Raw genomic sequence first — 18,514 nt, forward strand, 5'->3', positions numbered from 1 at the left:
CTCTGTGACCTCGTAGCTTTTGACTGGAGGTCAGAACCCCAGAGTGGAAGAGGGACTCTGTCTCTCCTCTCTTCTCCTCTCCACCCACCCGTCAGAGTGCCTGGCTGTCAGGATTCTGACTCCCCCGAGACCGAGCCCTGCTGCTTGACTTTGTGCTCCAATAACCAAGACCATCTATGAAGAGACCCGTCTCCCCCCGAAGAGTTCAAGATCCAAACACCTACAGTGTGTCTATGTTGATTAACCCACATCAGTAGGTGTAAACACTTGGACAAACCCCGACAGAGCATGGCATACAATTCACAATGGAGGATACACTGTAGGCTGTGTGACCAATTCTAGGACAGAAATAGCCACCTGAAACATTTGCTTCCCTTGTTGGGTCTAAAAGAGGCTCCTGTCAGTCTCTGCTCATCTGACCTCCTTTCTGATAGATGTCTATTCCCTGCAGGATAACAAGTAGCTACCCTCTTCCAGTTCTTGGCCTTCGGTATGGGGAACTACAGCTGGTTAGGGGCAGTTAAAAGTACCAATTTGGGTAACTGTGCATTAAAGAATGACTAGGACTCATTAAAAGAGACTTCCTCTAGTATCGGTGAGCTCTAATCAAAACAGAAACCTGGATTGTCACAAGGTGCGGAGCCTTCATAACATGAAGTCTGTTAACATTCCTTCAGCTGAGCGCCTGCACCTCAGAAGCAAAGATTGTGAACTAAAGTCTGGACTAATGAATGACAAAGCAAATGTTGCTGAAACAATTAGTCAATTAATGGATTTCACAATCAGTTTATCAGCAACCATTTTTATAATCAATCCATCAAGCAACAAGGAAAAGCGTTAATAGATGACAAATCCCCATATTAACCCCTCATTAGCTGGCTCTTTTTTGGTTTACATCATTGCAAATTGATGTTGGTTTTGGATGCCTGCTTGGACATAACAAGCTATTTGAAAACATCATTTCAGGACCGAGAAATTCTGCTTGACATTTTTCTTCCATGTAACAGATAACATGACCAAATAAATAAACACTAATCTTTAAATGCAGCCAAGACAGCATTCTATTCTTGTTTTACTGAGAATATTTTATGCCCAGGTACCGAGGCTGAACAACTGCATGCAAAGTTCACACAGGTTTTTAAGGCAGAACAGGTTTGAATGTGGAAATCCCTATGGGGCAAATGTTTACTTGTTGCAACAGATAAGCCCAACCTTCCTATGCCAGTCAAACACTGACTTCTGGAATGCAATATGTCCCCATTTCAGCAAGAAAACTAGGCTGCAGAAATCCACTGGTATTTTAGGAATAGCCTACACTACTATCACAGCAGTAGGTGGGCTGTATGAATAAAATATAGGCCTACATGTAGAATAGTGAGTGACTTTGATTTTGTAAGGAGGGGGGTAATTGTAGCTGAGAGGTGTTGCCTCGTGCAGAATTACATGGAGGTGGAACAGACAGCATTTGAGACAACTAGTTTAAAAAAAATCTACCAACTGAGCTACTGCGCCTCTCCCTAAATAGATTATCTAAGCCACACAACAAAAGGCTCAAGATGCGTCTTGGTAAATAAATGATATGTCTAAATCACCGTGGAATTCCACAGTTTGTCTGACAGCTCAACTCATATTATCATGTGCACCTTCCAAACTTTATTCATTAGTTTAACCTTACCTTATAGACATTTTCCGTCAAGCGGTGAACCTCGTCGGTGCGAGACATCGTGAAATCTTCAGCCAGGACCATAAACGGTTTTTTCCCTCAAACGAGTATCCGCGTAAAAGAAGGGGGGACGGGTATAATACACGAGTTCAACCACACAATAGGCGAGGCAACGCGCCCGTGAGAGTGAAACGATGCAACGCTTCCGAAACCCCACTCCAACTAAACACACCTTCCCTGTCCACAGCTGACAGCCCGCTGCTGCCTTCACGGACTCCACCTCAGCGTAGTTTCTCTCAGACATTCAGCAGAAGCGCTCAGAAACACGGTCAGAAATACACAACAAAAAGGACTCTGAAACATTTTAAATTAATTTTATAAATAATACTTTTTTCAATTTAATGTTCATTATTATTTTTTACAAATTATTAATTGAATGATAAATAATAAATGAATTGGTTTTAATGCACCAATGTGTGCTTTTTCTGCAGAAATGTATGGTGTAGATGCCATTAATCTGTTTTTACAATTTTCCTCTGATGTACCTAAGATGTTGGCAGCAGTAAAGTGAAGTGTAATTACAAAGTGTTGCGAATGGTTAAGTCTATGCCTAATTCTACAATGTTTATGTGATATAGCCCACTTGAATGTTAATGAAAATGGATGGAGCTAGATAGAGACTTTGAAATGTAAAGGTGAGGGCAGTTTTATAAAGATTCTCGAAACTGACATTATACTACTTTAGGATATTGCACTGATGACATCTTACTAAATCTGATCATAAAAACTATCGTTTATTAAAACTTAAATTATTATATTACAGCATGTTATATTCCATGCTGACGTTTTTTTCACTTCGTCCAAACTGTAAATCCTATATTTCCTACAGTACCAGAACGCAGCACCACCTTAATCATAGTGCACGCCCCACATATTTCTGTACCAATTGCGCTCCTTCATTTTTTTAGGACTAATATACAGAGGTTAATGTGTTTCTCTATACATAACAAAACATATAATACATAATACTATTTTTGCCTTGGAAAAATATATATCACACTTTTGCCTATTTATATTGACACTTCAAGTATGTTGTGGGTGTAAAATACTTTAAAATTTACATCTATCTAAAACAATTAGTCTTTAGGCAAAGGCTGCACAAGCTAATTAAGTATTGGAGAGACCCTGCCATATTGTGTTCAAAGCAAAGGAGCAAATCAAACCTGTCTGTTTTCCCCCCAATCCACCATAAGGTCAAAGAATGCCTGCTTCAAACAAAACAAGCCAAAAAAACCCCAGAAAAGACAGATTTTCCGTATGCATCTTCCAACAGTTTGTATACCAGTGTGGTACATTTTGTTGTTTTCTGCCTCTGTCCATTAAAGCTTTTGTGTACACTGCTGCTTTTATAAGAGCAAAATCCAAAATTCTGCACAGTGCAGTTTTCCAGTGAAAGTTTCTCTTCTCTCTGATTACAAAAGAATATAACATGTATACTGTTGCACTTCGTAAGTCTGTAAGCGAGTCATACTCTGACTGTTATCAGTTACACCATAGGTGATGTTTTTCTCACAGTGGATAATTTGAGTTAATTTCATTGTACATACCAATTTGAGTCAAAGAGCCAGCTTAATGTAGGATTGTAAGTATAATACTAGCTTTCTTTGTATAAATATCAGCAACATGAGCTTTCCACTTACTGTCAATAGCCTACACATATTTAACTGATGGGATGTGAATGAAGACACCTGTTCTGTTCACTGTTGAGTCAAAAACTCAAAAGTAAAGAGTACCCCCTTCTGGAGAAAGCATGATACACAAGATGAAAATGTGAAGAAAATACTATATCAATGATAATGTAGTCAAGGAACCTTGTTTTAACATCTTTAAAACGTTAAAAATGTTTATGCATGAGATAAAAATCAAGAAAACATGTTGTTGCCACAGCTCAATTTATTATGGAAAAAAATTAAATTATGTGTAAAACATCTAAAAATGTTCCCTCTCATTCTGTTACACCAGAAAAGTTACAAAGTGACACTGCTTTGCTTATCCAAGTCAGACACAAAGAAATACAACATTTCACTTCCTTTATGTAGATACTTCAGAGGAGCAGTGAGCCAGACTGCAGACACAGTGCTGATTCTGTAAATTATGTGAAGGTGCACTGACGTCTGCAGGTCCCACACTCACCTACTAACAATTAAAGATGAAATACTGAAACTAGTGCCAACTCTCAACCACAAATCCCGCCTGTTAGGCTGCCAACATCTCTCTGTCTGGCTTGTTCTTTGCTCCTCTCCTTTCTAGAAATGAAAATACAGAAAACACGATAAGTCTGGCACCATTTACAGTACAAATAATATCAAGTTTGTGAGGAATGCTTTGTGATGTGAAATAAGGAAAAAAAAAACTGTACCTGGTTCGGCTTTTGCAGCCTCTGGGACCTCTGGTACTGGCTCAGTGGGGATCTCTGGAAGTGCTACATCTTCTCCCTGTTTCAGGAGAAGGGACAGAGTAACAAGAAAAGTTGTAATTATAAAAGTTATACTTGCCAACTAGAAAAGACTTTTGACCTCCTCCCAATGAGCTCTTAGGCTGCAATCTCAGAACCCATCGGCTACCAAACTGACGACGATAAGTGTACACGTGCAAATATCTGTTCACAGAGACTACAGAGACACTTAAAAGTCATACATGGAAGTAGAGGCACATTTTTGACTGAAACTTGTTTGATGGTACATTAAAAATACTCGTCGATAAACTGCTAAAAAGAATATTACATTACTAGCTCCCTTTTTTTTGCCAAATTGAGAAGAATTAGAATCTGTGTTGGTGTTAAAGTGTGGAACATTATAATTTGGGAGTATGTGTCATTTGGAATAATAATTACATCACAAGAAAGGAAGAAAATCTGCTGTGGTTGTAATTATTGGGAATGAACCATATTCATTTTACAGCCTATCATTACATACAAATGATATTGTGGCATCTAACTTTGCTTATTCATCTCCTTTTGAGACGTATATTTCATAAATCTAGTCAAAATACAAACATGCAGTTTGGACATGAAATCTGCACTTAACTGAATCACAGCTTTAACAACAGCACAGCTCCAGTGGTAGAGCGACAGTAAGTGGCAAACAGCTGAAGCCTGTAGTTACATCAGGCCTCAGTGTGTGTAACTATAAATGTGAAGTGGGGCGTCACAGGTAAACAGCATGCCTGGTCAGCAAACATCCTCTGTGTTAATAAAGGTTGAACATGCAGCGTGACACCCACCTGAGTGATAGCTTCCAGCTCAGCTAAAACAGCGTCCTCGTCCTCCTGCGTCAGAGCTCCAGCCAGCATTTCATCTATTTGCTTCAGGAGCAAAAAAAAAAAAAAAAAAAGAGTTAGCTTACAGCTCAGTGACAGCTTAGTATTATCGCTGAAAATGGACAGTCATCCGTATAAAGTCATGGAAAGTCCTGATTTAGGCATCTGCATCCTCAAATACATACGAAAACATAAAAACAAGTACTTGGTTCTTGACTATAAGTTACAGTGCAATTTAGATGATATTCAAGAGACATTTTAAAAGTTTCTTTCCTGTAATGTTGTTTATGTGTGAGTGTGAGTGTGAGTAGCCGTTAAGATCTGTGCCTTTCTCATATATAATGGAACTCGATGGCACTCAGCTTGTGGTGCTCAATGCACAAAAAAACCCACACTTTTTTTCCCCCAGAAATCATAACCCGGTTACTCAAGATAATCCAAAGTTTTAAGCAGTTTCATGTAAGAACTATTTTCTTTCTACCCATCAGATATATCACTGTGCAGAAGAAAGCATGCATCTGCTAGCTCACCTAGCACCACTGAGTTGGCAAACGTTACAGCTCAGCCAAGAAGGACGCCGTTCGTGTCTAAATCTCGCTTATCACAAGCCTCTCATCAATGAGTACATGCACACCTACAGCTGTGCAGTGAGCTGGTTGGTGGGTGTAGTTTGGTAGAGAGAAAATAGTTCCTATATGAAACTGCTCGCAACAAGGTCTGTGGATTATCTTGAGAAACCAGGTTGTGATTTCTGAAAAGAAACATCGCTGTTTAGTTTTTCAAATGTATTTTTGTCGCTTTGAACACCACAAGTCAAGTGCAATCTAGTTTTCTCTCCAAGAGAAGGCAGACATCTCTAGGGCCGACATCTCCAACACTCAGCAAATCACATCACGCACCCTAGACTGATAAATAACACTACAGTTAGGAGGACAAATACATATTTCTGATTCTGAGGTGAACTGTCCTTTTGAGTAAATGATCAGGATATGTCCCCCCTCTGCTTTGAAATACACAATCCCTATTATAATCTATTTGAAGCCCCCCAGATGATTGGAGAAACAGACTCGCCATGCTTAAACTTATGTGATAACTTTAACTCTATGGTGAGGCTGTAGGGGAATTAGGGAAACTGCTTAAGTGTTAAAGTGTATTTTTAATTTGGGGAATAAACTGTCCATTAAGCTTGTATCTAATACAAACGTATAAAATACTGGTTTTAAACAATTATCAAAAAAGTCAAAATAGCAATGTAAAAGTGCCCTTGAGACACACCAAGCAGACATTTACCCTTTGATATTCAATTGATTCCTGGGTCTCATCCAGGATTCTCTCCACATCTTCAATCGACATGATCTGTCACGAACAAGAAAAGGAAGCCCATGTTACAGAGGAGAAAAGTGTTTTTGGACGAAAAGTGTTTTCCACACATTCTGGCTGCCTTGTGAATTTCTTGAGCAAGATCTGTACACTGTATCCAAGGATGTGCAGCAGCAGTCACACCGCTGTAGTCAAGGCTTTGCTTCTTAATCCCTTAATCTTCAAACAATGTGCACCAGCTATGCTAACACAAACCAGAGGCTTTCTCCGATGCTCAATCCTCACCCAGGGATCACATTAAATAAAGTGCGCTTATCAGTAGAAACTTTGACATTGTTGAAGTACACACTCACACATCTAAAGCTTAAGGGGGTATTATCATCACATGGATGTGAAAGGCATATTTCTGAACACAAGAGGAATGAGGAAAACATTAAAGCATATTTACCTCGTGCATGCTCTTCAGACAGTCATTGCCAACCTTAAGTCCCTCGATGACTTTCATCTCTATTTGCATGAACTCAATATCTTGAACCTGTCGACAACATTAGCATGCAAAAACACCGAAATGCAAAATTACAGATATGCAGGACAGACAAAAAGTTGCAATTTTCTTCAGATAAAAGATCACAAAATTGTATGCTGCCTAAATTCTCTCACACAATGTTGACTACATAGTGGCTCATTATGTTTAATGGAGCATTTAAACATCACTAAGTGCTAACTACAGTAAATTTGAGAAATATTGTCCAAAAAACAAGTTAATTACTGTTAATAAAGACACCTATTATTTTTTGCATATTTTGTTGCAGCTCAGGTTTAGCTTGGATTTTTTTGGTGCTTTTTTCTTTTTTCTTGGTAAGCTTAAGAGTTGGTAAGCAGACTCTGAAATACTGTATTTTCATTGTCATATTTCACATCACATTGAAGTCTTCTCCTTACTCTTAAAAACAAATTCATAAAGTTTAAACCTGAGACACCCATGAGCTGTGGCTTGGTGATTTAAAGTGTGATCAGATCAAATAGTGCAGTCTCACAAAACTCACCATGCGCTCTAGGTTTGAAATCTGATTTTCAGTCTTGTCTAGCAGCTGATCCTGATATCGCTTCTTCTTAAGAAGCAGCAGCGCTTTCCTGCAATAACAAATAAAAGAGAAAACATGATACAGCACAGTTTGTTTGTTGGAGCAAATGCATTTTTCTAAGGTACTCATAAAGTGTGTAGCATTGCATACAGAATAAATCAGATTACAGATGATGCGACTGGGTCTGTGGAGCGGTCTGCACCTCAGGAGGTTTCAAAAGTGTCAGTATCTGTGTGAAGTTCTGCATGTAATGCATGCAGAGCTAAAGTGCTCCTAATTATCATTACATGTAGGACACGCAGGTTTTCAAAGCTGCACTTCAGACAACCACGTAGATCATTTTAGTAACAACCTTTTCATTTTTTTTAACCATTTGCCTGCCTTACCTGGTGTGATTACATGGGGATATGTGTGAACAGACAAGGGTATACTATCTTTTTTGTGTGCTTACTCTTTCCTGCCATCTTTTAGCAACTGTTTTGCCAGAAGTCGCTCTTTCTCCAGCTGTAGGGTGATTCTCTTTTGGTACTGCTTCAGCTTATCTCTCTGCTGCTTCAATTGCTTGGAAAAAAGCACAAAGTCAGACATATATTTTAGCACACTGGAACAAAATAGCCCACAAAAGACAAAAAAAAATCTTCCTTGGTAGGGGTTGACAAATTATCGGCCTGGCTGATTAGCTGAGCCGATATTTGTCGATATTATCTGTATCAGTGTTAATTAATTGATTAAAAAGCGCAAAGACAGTGTCAGTGTGGAGGGAACTTTTATTTCATAAAACCTCATGGAGCTTTTTTTATTTATTCATTTTTTAATAAAATTTTTCACTTGACATTATAAAAAAAGTTGCAAAGAACTTGCTGTATATGGTACTGAAAGTTTCAGTTTTGATTAAACATTTGCTAAAGACATTTAAACACATGTTATGTATTGGAGTTTGTAATATTTTAAATTCTAAATATTGATAGAAAGATTTTCATTTTTATTGTAAATGTATATCAGTTCCAAATATCTGTTATTGGTCTCATTAACTACTAATAATTGGTATCAGATTCGACCCCAAAAAACCATCAATCGGATCAATCGGATCAATCCCATTACTTAGTAATTTGCAAAATACTACACAGTACACATAATGCCCAAACACACAAATAAAGTAAACCTACAAAAGATGTTCATTGCTGTTTTAATATTTTATACAAGAATATTCATAACTTAAAAATGCTAGATGTTTAATAACAACGTATCTGACAACATGTCAAAACTCAAAACAATTTAAATTAGTTTATACCACAATGATTTTAATGATGTGACTGTTTTTTTTTACTGCATTGCAATGTAAACGCTTTTCTATTTTTCATTCACTGTTTACATCACAACACAACGACACAAATGTCGAGCAATGCAACAGCTAGTACTAACAAAGGACTTCTGTCTAATATATAGTAATAAAACAATGCTAAACACATCGGCTAACACTGCTCCATGGTGTCTGGTAGCTGCAGAGCTGAGCAGCCTGCTAACAGTAGCCGTGTGTTCATGTAACGGGACTAATCTGCCGCTATCACCGCTATCAGCTCACCAAAATGGCTTTGTCTTGTTCCGTTACACGCGAAGGTCGACTTCTTCTCCCAAAAACGTTTCCCATCATTTAGCCACATCGCCTCCACATCCTCCTTCATCAACAGACGAGTTATCACTTATCACCGAACATTTTACCATGATAATAAACAGCCCAAAATGGCTAGCAGGCTAACTGACTACCATCATGTCCACAGTTTTTCCGTGTTTCCTACGGCAAGCGAGGGAGGACAATAAAGCTGTTGTGACTTCACCCTACCCCGGAGCAGACATTTCTCAGTGGCACAAAAGGCTGCAGTATCACAGCTGTCGTCATCTATCACTTGATACAGCTGCACATACAACAGCAGATCGCTGACTGTCGGCATGACCTACAGGTCCTTGCAAAGCTCCAGACTCCCCAGGGGGCTCCAGGATCAGCACCCTGGACAGCAATCACAACACTTCAGAAAATAACCCACCTGAGCTGGACAGGAAGACACGAGGATGCTTTTGCCTGTAGGTTGATCCGTGCAGTTCAATAGTTATCACAGCTAAACATACTTTGTGTTTGCAACATGGTTTTGTTTTTTAAAAAACATTTAGATGTTGTTTATATGTCATTAAAATGTTAAAGGTTGGATTTTATCTACCCACAGTTACACACACACACACACGTATATAGAGAGCACGATATGAGTTGAGAAAAATTTTCTACCAGCAAGTATCATGCACATGTAGATGTATGACATACTCAGGTACAAGACTCTTAAGACTCCAGTAAGCCCAAACCAACAAATACCATCATTCTGGGCTACTGGAGTAAGTAGAGAATGACAAACTATAAAAGTCTGAATACAGCATTTATAGTCAAACATTTATTTAGTTTGATACATTATCCAACACAGAAAACAGCATACAGTAGATCTCAACAACACTGAAGACAATGAGAATTTCTTATTCATGGGATACTGAGGGTAGGTGGAGTAAAAACTTCATATCAATATTCATTCAATATCTTCAGATTCACATCACGATGATAAATGCCTGGAAGTGAATTAAATCACATTCTGTTGTGCTGATTTTGGCCTGGGAATTTACCCACATGCAGCTGCTATTTGTCTCGGAATGTAGCAATATAACAGTAAATCCCTCGGCTATGACCATTGACTCATCCCTGATCAGCAGGTCATGCACTGAATACAAAACAATGAGATGCTTTAACCTGTGGCAGTTATTTGGTGAGAGAAAAATAAAATTGATCACAAATATCAACCGAGTAGCACGTTTGGCTCTTTACAACAAAACTCGATATATGATGTAGTTCTTATTTTTTTCTTCTTTAGAAAAGTTGGAAAAAATGGTGCTTCGTTTTAATGTAGCATCAGAAATAAAAAATTACACAAAGGAGTTCTGTTTCCACCAGAGAGATGGGACTTTTGCAAAATTCATAGTGCGGTGATGAAAAGTCTATGAGTCATATTCAGCCATCCAACTTCTCATCAAAATACTGACCGCATTAATGATGATTGTATCCATGCAGGCCACCAGAATTTAGGTTAAAGCGACAAATATTTTTCATTTAATCAGTTCAAAAGCTCTTAATTTGGCTCATAGAAATGCTTACATCAGAGCAAGTGTTTCCATACATCATGACATCAACAACAGTCCTGAGATGAACTGTCTCTATTCAGAACTGCACGCAGGGCTTTCAGAGCACTGCATCAGTGTGTTACTGAGGTCATTGTCTGATATGGCCTGCTTTCATGATCGTCTCAGATTGGGACTGTGGCTGCAGCTCCCATAAACAGGAGTACGCCATAAAGACAGCCTCTTTGATAAGAAGCCAGAGTCTCAGACAGTGCTTCTCTGGAAAGGATTCAGTCATTTGCAGGTTACACCTGGAAGTCAGTCCCAAAGTGTCTGATCTGGGCATCAGTCATAGATAGATAGGTGGTCCTCATACTGGGCGAGTACTGCAAGGGAAAGGATGGAAAAAACAAAATTAAGCACATCAGCATTCAAACAACATATTAAAATCTAATTAAACATTAAATGAGTTCTCGCGATTATTTCTTTTTATTATGAGCTGTTCTTTAATTATAAAGTTTAATGTGGCAGGGGAATTAAAGGTTCAGTGTGTAGGATTTATAGGGATAAATTGGCAGAAATTAAATATAATATAATAAGTAACATTCTGCTTTAGTGTATGATCTCCTAAGAATAAGAATTTGGTTTTTCATTACCTTGGAATGAGTTGTGTATATCTACATAGGGAGAGGGTTCTTGTCTATGGAGATTGCCATGTTGCACCACCATGTAAACCCACCATGTTTCTATAATAGCCCAGAACGCACAAACCAATCACTGGCTCTAGATAGGGCCATTTGCGTTTTAATGTCGGCCACTGCAGTTAGCAGCAATCCACAAAAACAAACAATGTGACACGGCTTTATTCAGTGTTTTTACCCGTTTAAATCTCCAGGTCCATTTATTTTGCAAAGAAATTGACCTTTGTGAATAATTCAGGTCCTGGTGAAAACCTCCTTAACGTTTGGATCTTAAATTTTAAGAAAACAAAGGTGAGCACACATAAGCCAGTCCTGGGCAAGTGGCCTATCTACAACGAGTGAAATAGCATTGCAGAAACATTTATTTGTAACATGAAACCGCTTTCTTCTGTGTTTTTACTGTTTTCAGTCACTTGGTCTATTTGTTTTCAAGAGGAAGAAACCTCTGTGGATAATTCAGCTGGTAAAAACCTCCTGAATAATGAACAATGAAGGAATTCTAACCTGGAGTTCACACTTGGCGCATTGCAGAAATGTCAGCCTGTTACATTATACAATCCTCGCCACTAGATGTCACTAAATCCTACACACTGTTTCTTTAATGAGCAGGTGAAGAGCAGAAAGAGGGCATGACTCAGGGGTCAGAGAATAACTTACACTCACATAAAACATACTGTGGATAAAACAGTGCCAGGAGGTGAAAGGTCACACAGCTGTATGGAGCTTTAAGAGGGGTTTGGGTTGAAACATTCTGCATAGCAAGCGTTATTAAAAAGGTATGCTCAGAGTGTGTTTCAAGAAGTGGAATGAAAATAAAATCAAACAAATCAGCAAGTTCAGACAACAAAAACAGTACGGTATTTAAAAGTCTGTGTAAAAGAATGAAAAAAGAAAGGGGTTAGTTACAAAACACTGGTTAATATTCAGCAGTTAGACAGGTTTTTTGAAAAGATGCTTAAATAAAAGCAAAAGTAAAATGCATGGCAGAGCTGATTCACACAAAAAAAAGAAATAATAAAATCTCTCAGGTACACAAACAAATAAAACACACATGCCGGTGCCTGTTAAAAATGCATCTCACAGAGGCACACTAAAATTTTAAACAATGGTCCACATTCTCTCTCCCCCTCTCTCCCTCTGAAGGTGTTTTCAAGTCTTTGGTACACTATGAATGCAGTTCAAGCAATGAGTCAGCCACACAAAAAAAGAACTTAACAGAAAACAAACTTCTGATAAAAAAAATAAAAAATAAACGTTAACTGTGGATTTACATGGTCATCTATCTTGTAGCTTCAGCTCTGGGGACATACCACACACTTAAAGACTAAAGTCTCATCTCCACCAAGCAGGTCGGTTCAGTTCAGTTACAAATTAGAACAGTTATTTTTACATTTCCTTTGCCAAAAGTTGTGGATGGTAGCAATAAAAGTATTCAGTTGTGTCCCATTTTTTGTTACCTCTGTGTTGTTGTACCCAGAACACTGACCTGATCCTAAAAGGCAGAATTAGAAACACCGCAGTCCACAAAAGCTACTGCTGGCAACTTCTGGTAACTTTTAAGGTGGATTTATTTTCTAGCATGTTACTCAATGCATGACTTAACATTGTGAATCAATCAGCACACCTTAAATGTTAATCTGAGAACTCTGACCATTGTCTGTATGACATACGCTTCAATAATAATTGGTTTTTCAAGTGCACTGCGAATATCCAGTTTCCTCACTTGAAACAAAAAAAAAGGCAAAGCATTGTTCCTGTGTGGCAAAAATGTTCAGCTGTCATCTATGAAATGACGTAGCTTCCGTATCATTGGGCATATAGAGCAAGCCCACTAGAGATTTCCTCCAGCTGAACCAGCGACTTCCACTTTAGCACTATGCTGACTTGAATTGGGATAAAATGATTTAATCTTGAGACTCTTCTAGACTTTCCAAATGTTATCAGACTGAACTGACTGAATCTTGACAGTGAAACGAGTTGTCTCACAGGGGTTGTCATGCCTAAAATAATGTATCCACTGATTTTCTGAAGTCTCTTTCCCAATGTAGATCTATGCATGAGTGTCTTTTTGGGCCCAAAAGCATCACGTGACAGATTCAGGAGTTGTAACTCCATTGTTTGGCCACTACAAAAATTTGCTTCAAAGTCCGGCACGCTTCCTGAGGGCTTGGTGAAAACGCAGCTTATCGGTACCATTAAAACTAGATAGCTGAACCATCTTTATCTGGGCAAAAACCCCATGGTAATTTCACACATACATATTGCATGAATTAGTCTTAACCAATGCTTTTTAAGAATCGCAATCCACGGCAGTGGTGAAGAGAGCATATTAGAGCATAACGCTCAGAGGTTAGTAGTGTGAGAGTGAGATGGTACTGGGTTTACAATGCATGCACTTCAGTCAATGGCCAGCAGAGAGCAGTCTTCCATCACATTAGTCTCCTCACTAAGTGTTGACACTGTAAGGTTTTTATATGTTTTGTGTTTGCGGTCCTGCTATGCATGCTGTCTGTGAGTGTTGCAGCAGTGTTGAGGTCAGTAGTGCCATCATCGTCATCACACTAGGGACACTAGAGCTTCATAGCGCCAACACACCGAGGGAGGTGGGGATCCTCTCCCTATGAGCGGCACATTTTCATACCGAGGACTCCCTCCAAACAGCATGGACTGATTCCTGTGACGGAGAGGGAAAGAGAGGCAGTAAGAGATGAAACACACAAATAGGACTATACTGTCATCATGTATTGATCTTACATGTATTCAGGAGGTGGGACAGCATTAGAGGCAGATTGCGGAGGTGGGTGAAGGCTGGCCTGGCTACCGAGGCTGCTGGTATAACTACAGAAACTGTGGATGTTGGACCTTCTGGGGTTGTAGGATATCCGCCGCGCCTGGGGGTTGAATGGGTCTTCTTCATCTATGTCGTCATACTCTTTGTCCCTGGAGTGATGATACACCCAGACATGGAGAAAGACAGGAAGAGAGAGTACATGCCTTAACACTTTGCAGAAGTGCATTGTGGGCAGTGGGTAATGGGATAAGGGGGTCATTTGGTTCTGACCTGCTGCCCATTAATATCCACACTCTGAAAATCGCACACAGCATGGCAGAGAGTGCGCAGGCAGCCAGCAGGGAAAACAAAGAGAGGTAGAGCAGCCCTTCCACCCCATCATAGCACACACCCATTAGAGCGTCCAGGTAGTCCTAGAAGAATGGACAAACATATGGTACGGTCGGTTATTCTCACATTCAAATAAAAAATATTACTTTCACAAATGCAGTCTCTTTTTTATAGAACATCAGTTCAGTTACATGTGTTGACCCGTCCCTCTACATCCAAAGAGATTTAATGCACAAACTGAAGTATGAAAAGGACAATTTAAGGAATGAGATTAAGAGACCAACATGACACAGGTACACCGATGGACTTAAAGGAACATGTTTGCTTGTGACTTTCTGGAGACATATAATTTAAGTAATTCTTTAAAGGGGGACATAAAATCCACATCAGGACTTTAAACAACATTAGTTCACTATTCTAAATGTGAACTCTCTGACCTATAGCTAATGTAGTGAGGTGAAAAAACAACTGCAGCATTTTAGAGCAGTAACAGTGATGGAAATGTACAGCCCATACTTTCACATGTACTTATACACACAAACCCAATGAAGTCTTTGTCCAAACAGAGACCCTCATGTTACCCGGATGACATGCACGTTAGAAATGCATTCTTTGTTTTTTTATGCTTGTTGGTGTTGTTGTGTGTGTTCTCAATGTAACTGACTTAATTTGAATATCCTCACTTTTCGATATAATGTCATATTTATTACTGGTATGCACCTTGACCTCCCCGCTCACTAAATCAGGCTGTACTCGTTCACTCTACATACTTATAGAGTTGTGCACTAATGAGCCCAAAACACAGATATGAGTTGCACATCTGATTCCCTTGTTTGAAATTTAATTTCCGTTTCTTTTTTTTGCTGGTGGCAGGGGGTGGGTAGATGCCCAAAAAACAGGGTTTTGAATCTTTTGAAAAATATGGGAATTTTGAATCTTTTATGTGTCTTGAAAGAAGTGGCTGCTAAAAAGTGGTTGAACTACAGAACATCAGCATGCTGAACATGACTTTATCCTTGCTGTGTGGCAGTGTTTAAGTCATGTGACCATAGTGCAAGTCTTTATAGCCTTACGACTGCTTTTATGTTTAAAAAAATTGTAAAAGTGGTGTTCATTTTTAAATATAATCTTGCTGAACAAAACTTGTAACAGAAACTTTTGCTCCTGACAGAGTTTCATGTCGGCAATAATACAAAATCCAATGGAACAAGAGTGATTTTAACTTCCATGATGATCTAATAAAAATGGTATCCCTGCACCCATGTATACCTAAGAAAAGTAATGCACTATGATTTCTGTTTTTAGAGATTTTTGGAGGCTTTCATCTTTATTTGATAGTACAACTTTAAGTATGAAAGAGGGAGACAGAGGGGATGACATGCAGCAAAGAGACAGGGTTGGAATCGAATCTGTTGTCACTGCAGCATGGACACAGTCTTTGTATGGGGCACCTGCTCTATCAGGTCAGCTACTGGGCGCCCCATGCACTATAGTTTATTCATAACCGAAAGAAATTGTAAGCCAGGAGGCTATGATGATGTGACCTATGCATGATGTAGCACTGAGAGTGACAGTCTGCATAGGGAGGTGGTCAGGGTGGATTGGTGGGTCAAACAAACACAAGACTTTGACCCAGGACAGCTGTTTGTGTGCGGTGTAAATCCTAAAGTCAAAGATGAGTTATCTTAATGTCACTCTCCCTGAGTGTGTAACGTGATGATGCCTCACCACTATTCACTTCCTTAATCTAACCAAACATAAGACAGCTGAAGGACTGCGTGCATAACTTTTCGTAAAATATCAAAATTGCCGCTTCACGACTAAAAGTTGTGCCTTAACCAAATGACCACCCTGCTGATATTTTGAATACAGTCCCCAATCTGACCCTGATGTGATAACAAGGCAGACCCACCCCCACCCTCTACCTCACCCTCTCACTATTCTCTTTTTAAAGAATGACACACCTACAGTACATGATCTACACAGTATACTGTATTTAAAAGGCTCAATTGATCTAAAAGCATCTATCCAATGTTATTATCAAAGCAGTGAGAATGACTCACTTTAGCACTGAGATGTCTTAATCCCTTTATAGATCGAACTGTGACAATCTAAAACATAAAGTTAGACTTGAAAAACAGGGGGTGGTTAATGAAGCCAGTCTAGCAGACACAAAATGTACTGACAGTTGCAATGGTGTGTATAAACAAGTTGGTCTATGAGAAGTACATAGAGATATGGTTGAAAAATCAGTCAATTTAGTCCTTTAAGTGGCTTTGAGCTATGCTACAAAGCAGCCCTATTAAAAAATGTCCCGGTCGGAATCTGACCTTACCTTATGTAGCCCACGGCAGTCAAGCAAGGCTGTTAACTGGTGTAGACTGAACTCAGTGGAGTTCAGCATTCGTTGGATCCCCAAAAGGTCTCTCTGTATAAAAAGGTATAAAAGAGAGGAGAGAATGATACACATTTTTCCACAGTCTGGTCCGTCAGCCAACCTCACTTACCTCACTTACCTCAGCAGTGGGAAAGACAGGCACCGAAAACTGCAGCAAGCCCTGGATCTGGATTTGCATGGTGGTCAGAGAACGCTGGCAGATTGTCAAAGACTGCATCAACATAATCGCCCACCAACATCACACACACAGACATCCACAACAAACAAAGAGAGGATCACATTAAGGAGAGTATTGTTTGGGAACAGCATGTCAACAAGTAATTTGGTGTCAAAGAAGGCTTTATAATGCGCTTAACAGAGGACACATTTCTTTCCAGACAGATACGTAGGCCCAGATTATCCTTTGCCACAAACAGTCTCGCCCACCAGTCACTGTCCCTCCTCCCCTTCCCACCAACCCAATTGCAAGCACAAACAAAAGAGCAATATTTATATCAACTAGGCCATCAGAGGAATAGATTATACTTACCTACTTAACAGGCATCATTTTAATCTCTAAATGGATACTGCAACGATAACTAAGCATGTGGGTTTTAATAATTACTGGTCATGGATTTAACCTCCACAAATCCCCTCAATACATGCCATACAGTTACAGTACTGCTCATAAAAAACTAAAATTATGTCCCTGTGATTGTATATCTTTGCAAACTAATCAAATTGCAGTTACAGTTTACATCCATGTCTGTTCAGACTTTTATGTAGCCATGACAGCAAACAATGTTTCAAACATGGATGTTGCTGCAAAGAAGGCTGTGATGATTAATTACGAGAAAAATCTTTTTGCAGAACAGTATGACGTCACATTGAAGTTGACCTTTGACATTTGGATATAAAATCTCATCACTTCATCATTTTATCATATTTATCCTTTTAGCTAAATATTTGCATTACTTTGTCATAATTAGAGTATAAATTCTCGAGTTACGCCAAAACATGTTTTTTGAGGTCACAGTTACTTTGACCTCTGACCACTTAAATCCTACAACTTCATCCTTGAGAGTCCAAGCTGTTTTTGTGCCAAATTTGAAGAAATTCCCTTAAGGCTTTTTTGAGATATCATGTTCACAAGAATGAGATGGATGCAAGGTCACACTGATGATGACCTATGACAAGCAAAATGTAATGAGGTCATTGCTGATGTGGACGTTTGTGCCAAATTTGAAGAAATTGCCTTAAAGAATTCTTGAGATATTGCGAGACTACCTGAAAACAATCCTGTATACGAATATTATGAAGTTGTAGGATCACACTATATTAATTTGCAAGATAACATGGTAGTGTTGAACTGTGTGAGGTGAGGAGGCGGGGCATTACTCAAGAAAGAAAACCTTGTCATTGAAAGTGAACCATAAATTGTCACTGTGCTCCACAACTGAACACTAGGTTCAGTGATAGATGTGGCAATCATGGAGGCTGACTTCATCATCGGGTTCATGAATTTAAAAACATCATCATCAGGTTCACCTGGTCATGTACATAAAGACAACCTTAACATTTAATAGCTGTCTCTTGCAAAATTTATTTCAGAGCCTTTAGAGCTACAATAGTAGACATCCCAATGTAAACAAATTCTAAAAAATACAATGAAAGACAACTGAAGTGCTTGTGCTTGTTATACAAGGTTATATGACTAAATATGCTCACTGTGAAAATAAGTGTTTTCTAAATAGCAGTGCTGGATCAAATTCCAGCATT

At 39.0% G+C, this 18,514-nt stretch overlaps 3 protein-coding genes across 5 annotated transcripts in view; all 3 read right to left on the bottom strand.

The window, feature by feature from the left end:
• Nucleotides 1-1,869, bottom strand: part of LOC121957316 (brain-specific angiogenesis inhibitor 1-associated protein 2-like) — a 108,451-nt gene extending 106,582 nt beyond the window's left edge. For all 3 annotated transcript variants that reach the window (XM_042505890.1, XM_042505889.1, XM_042505892.1), the window contains exon 1: nucleotides 1,676-1,869. In XM_042505890.1, the coding sequence (XP_042361824.1) occupies nucleotides 1,676-1,747 (72 nt within the window). In that variant the 5' untranslated portion in view covers nucleotides 1,748-1,869. The remainder of the gene's footprint in view (nucleotides 1-1,675) is intronic.
• Nucleotides 1,870-3,605: 1,736 nt separating this feature from the next.
• LOC121957074 (charged multivesicular body protein 6-like) lies at nucleotides 3,606-9,161 on the bottom strand. Its single transcript, XM_042505583.1, has 8 exons — nucleotides 8,969-9,161; nucleotides 7,838-7,947; nucleotides 7,348-7,435; nucleotides 6,750-6,836; nucleotides 6,272-6,337; nucleotides 4,946-5,026; nucleotides 4,083-4,158; nucleotides 3,606-3,969 (listed from the first exon to the last, which is right to left on the bottom strand). The coding sequence occupies exons 1-8, from the start codon at nucleotides 9,035-9,037 to the stop codon at nucleotides 3,920-3,922; spliced, it is 627 nt and encodes a 208-aa protein (XP_042361517.1). The 5' UTR covers nucleotides 9,038-9,161; the 3' UTR covers nucleotides 3,606-3,919.
• Nucleotides 9,162-9,813: 652 nt separating this feature from the next.
• LOC121957145 (protein tweety homolog 2-like) overlaps nucleotides 9,814-18,514 on the bottom strand; it is a 37,471-nt gene continuing 28,770 nt past the window's right edge. Inside the window, exons 9-14 of the mRNA XM_042505669.1 lie at nucleotides 16,875-16,967; nucleotides 16,694-16,786; nucleotides 14,299-14,441; nucleotides 13,992-14,177; nucleotides 13,833-13,911; nucleotides 9,814-10,922 (exon numbers count right to left, since the gene is read on the bottom strand). Coding sequence (XP_042361603.1) covers nucleotides 10,842-10,922; nucleotides 13,833-13,911; nucleotides 13,992-14,177; nucleotides 14,299-14,441; nucleotides 16,694-16,786; nucleotides 16,875-16,967 — 675 coding nt within the window. The 3' untranslated portion in view covers nucleotides 9,814-10,841. The remainder of the gene's footprint in view (nucleotides 10,923-13,832; nucleotides 13,912-13,991; nucleotides 14,178-14,298; nucleotides 14,442-16,693; nucleotides 16,787-16,874; nucleotides 16,968-18,514) is intronic.

Source organism: Plectropomus leopardus, chromosome 17 (genome assembly GCF_008729295.1).
Source record: "Plectropomus leopardus isolate mb chromosome 17, YSFRI_Pleo_2.0, whole genome shotgun sequence".
Classification (NCBI taxonomy): domain Eukaryota; kingdom Metazoa; phylum Chordata; class Actinopteri; order Perciformes; family Serranidae; genus Plectropomus; species Plectropomus leopardus.

Coding starts and splice junctions, on each gene's coding strand:
- LOC121957074 (XM_042505583.1), bottom strand. CDS start 9,037: ATGATGGGAAACGTTTTTGGGAGAAGAAGTCGACCTTCGCGTGTAACG. Junction 7,948..8,968: donor AACAAGACAAAGCCATTTTG/GTGAGCTGATAG, acceptor CTTTTTTCCAAG/CAATTGAAGCAGCAGAGAGA. Junction 4,159..4,945: donor AGCTGGAAGCTATCACTCAG/GTGGGTGTCACG, acceptor CTCCTGAAACAG/GGAGAAGATGTAGCACTTCC.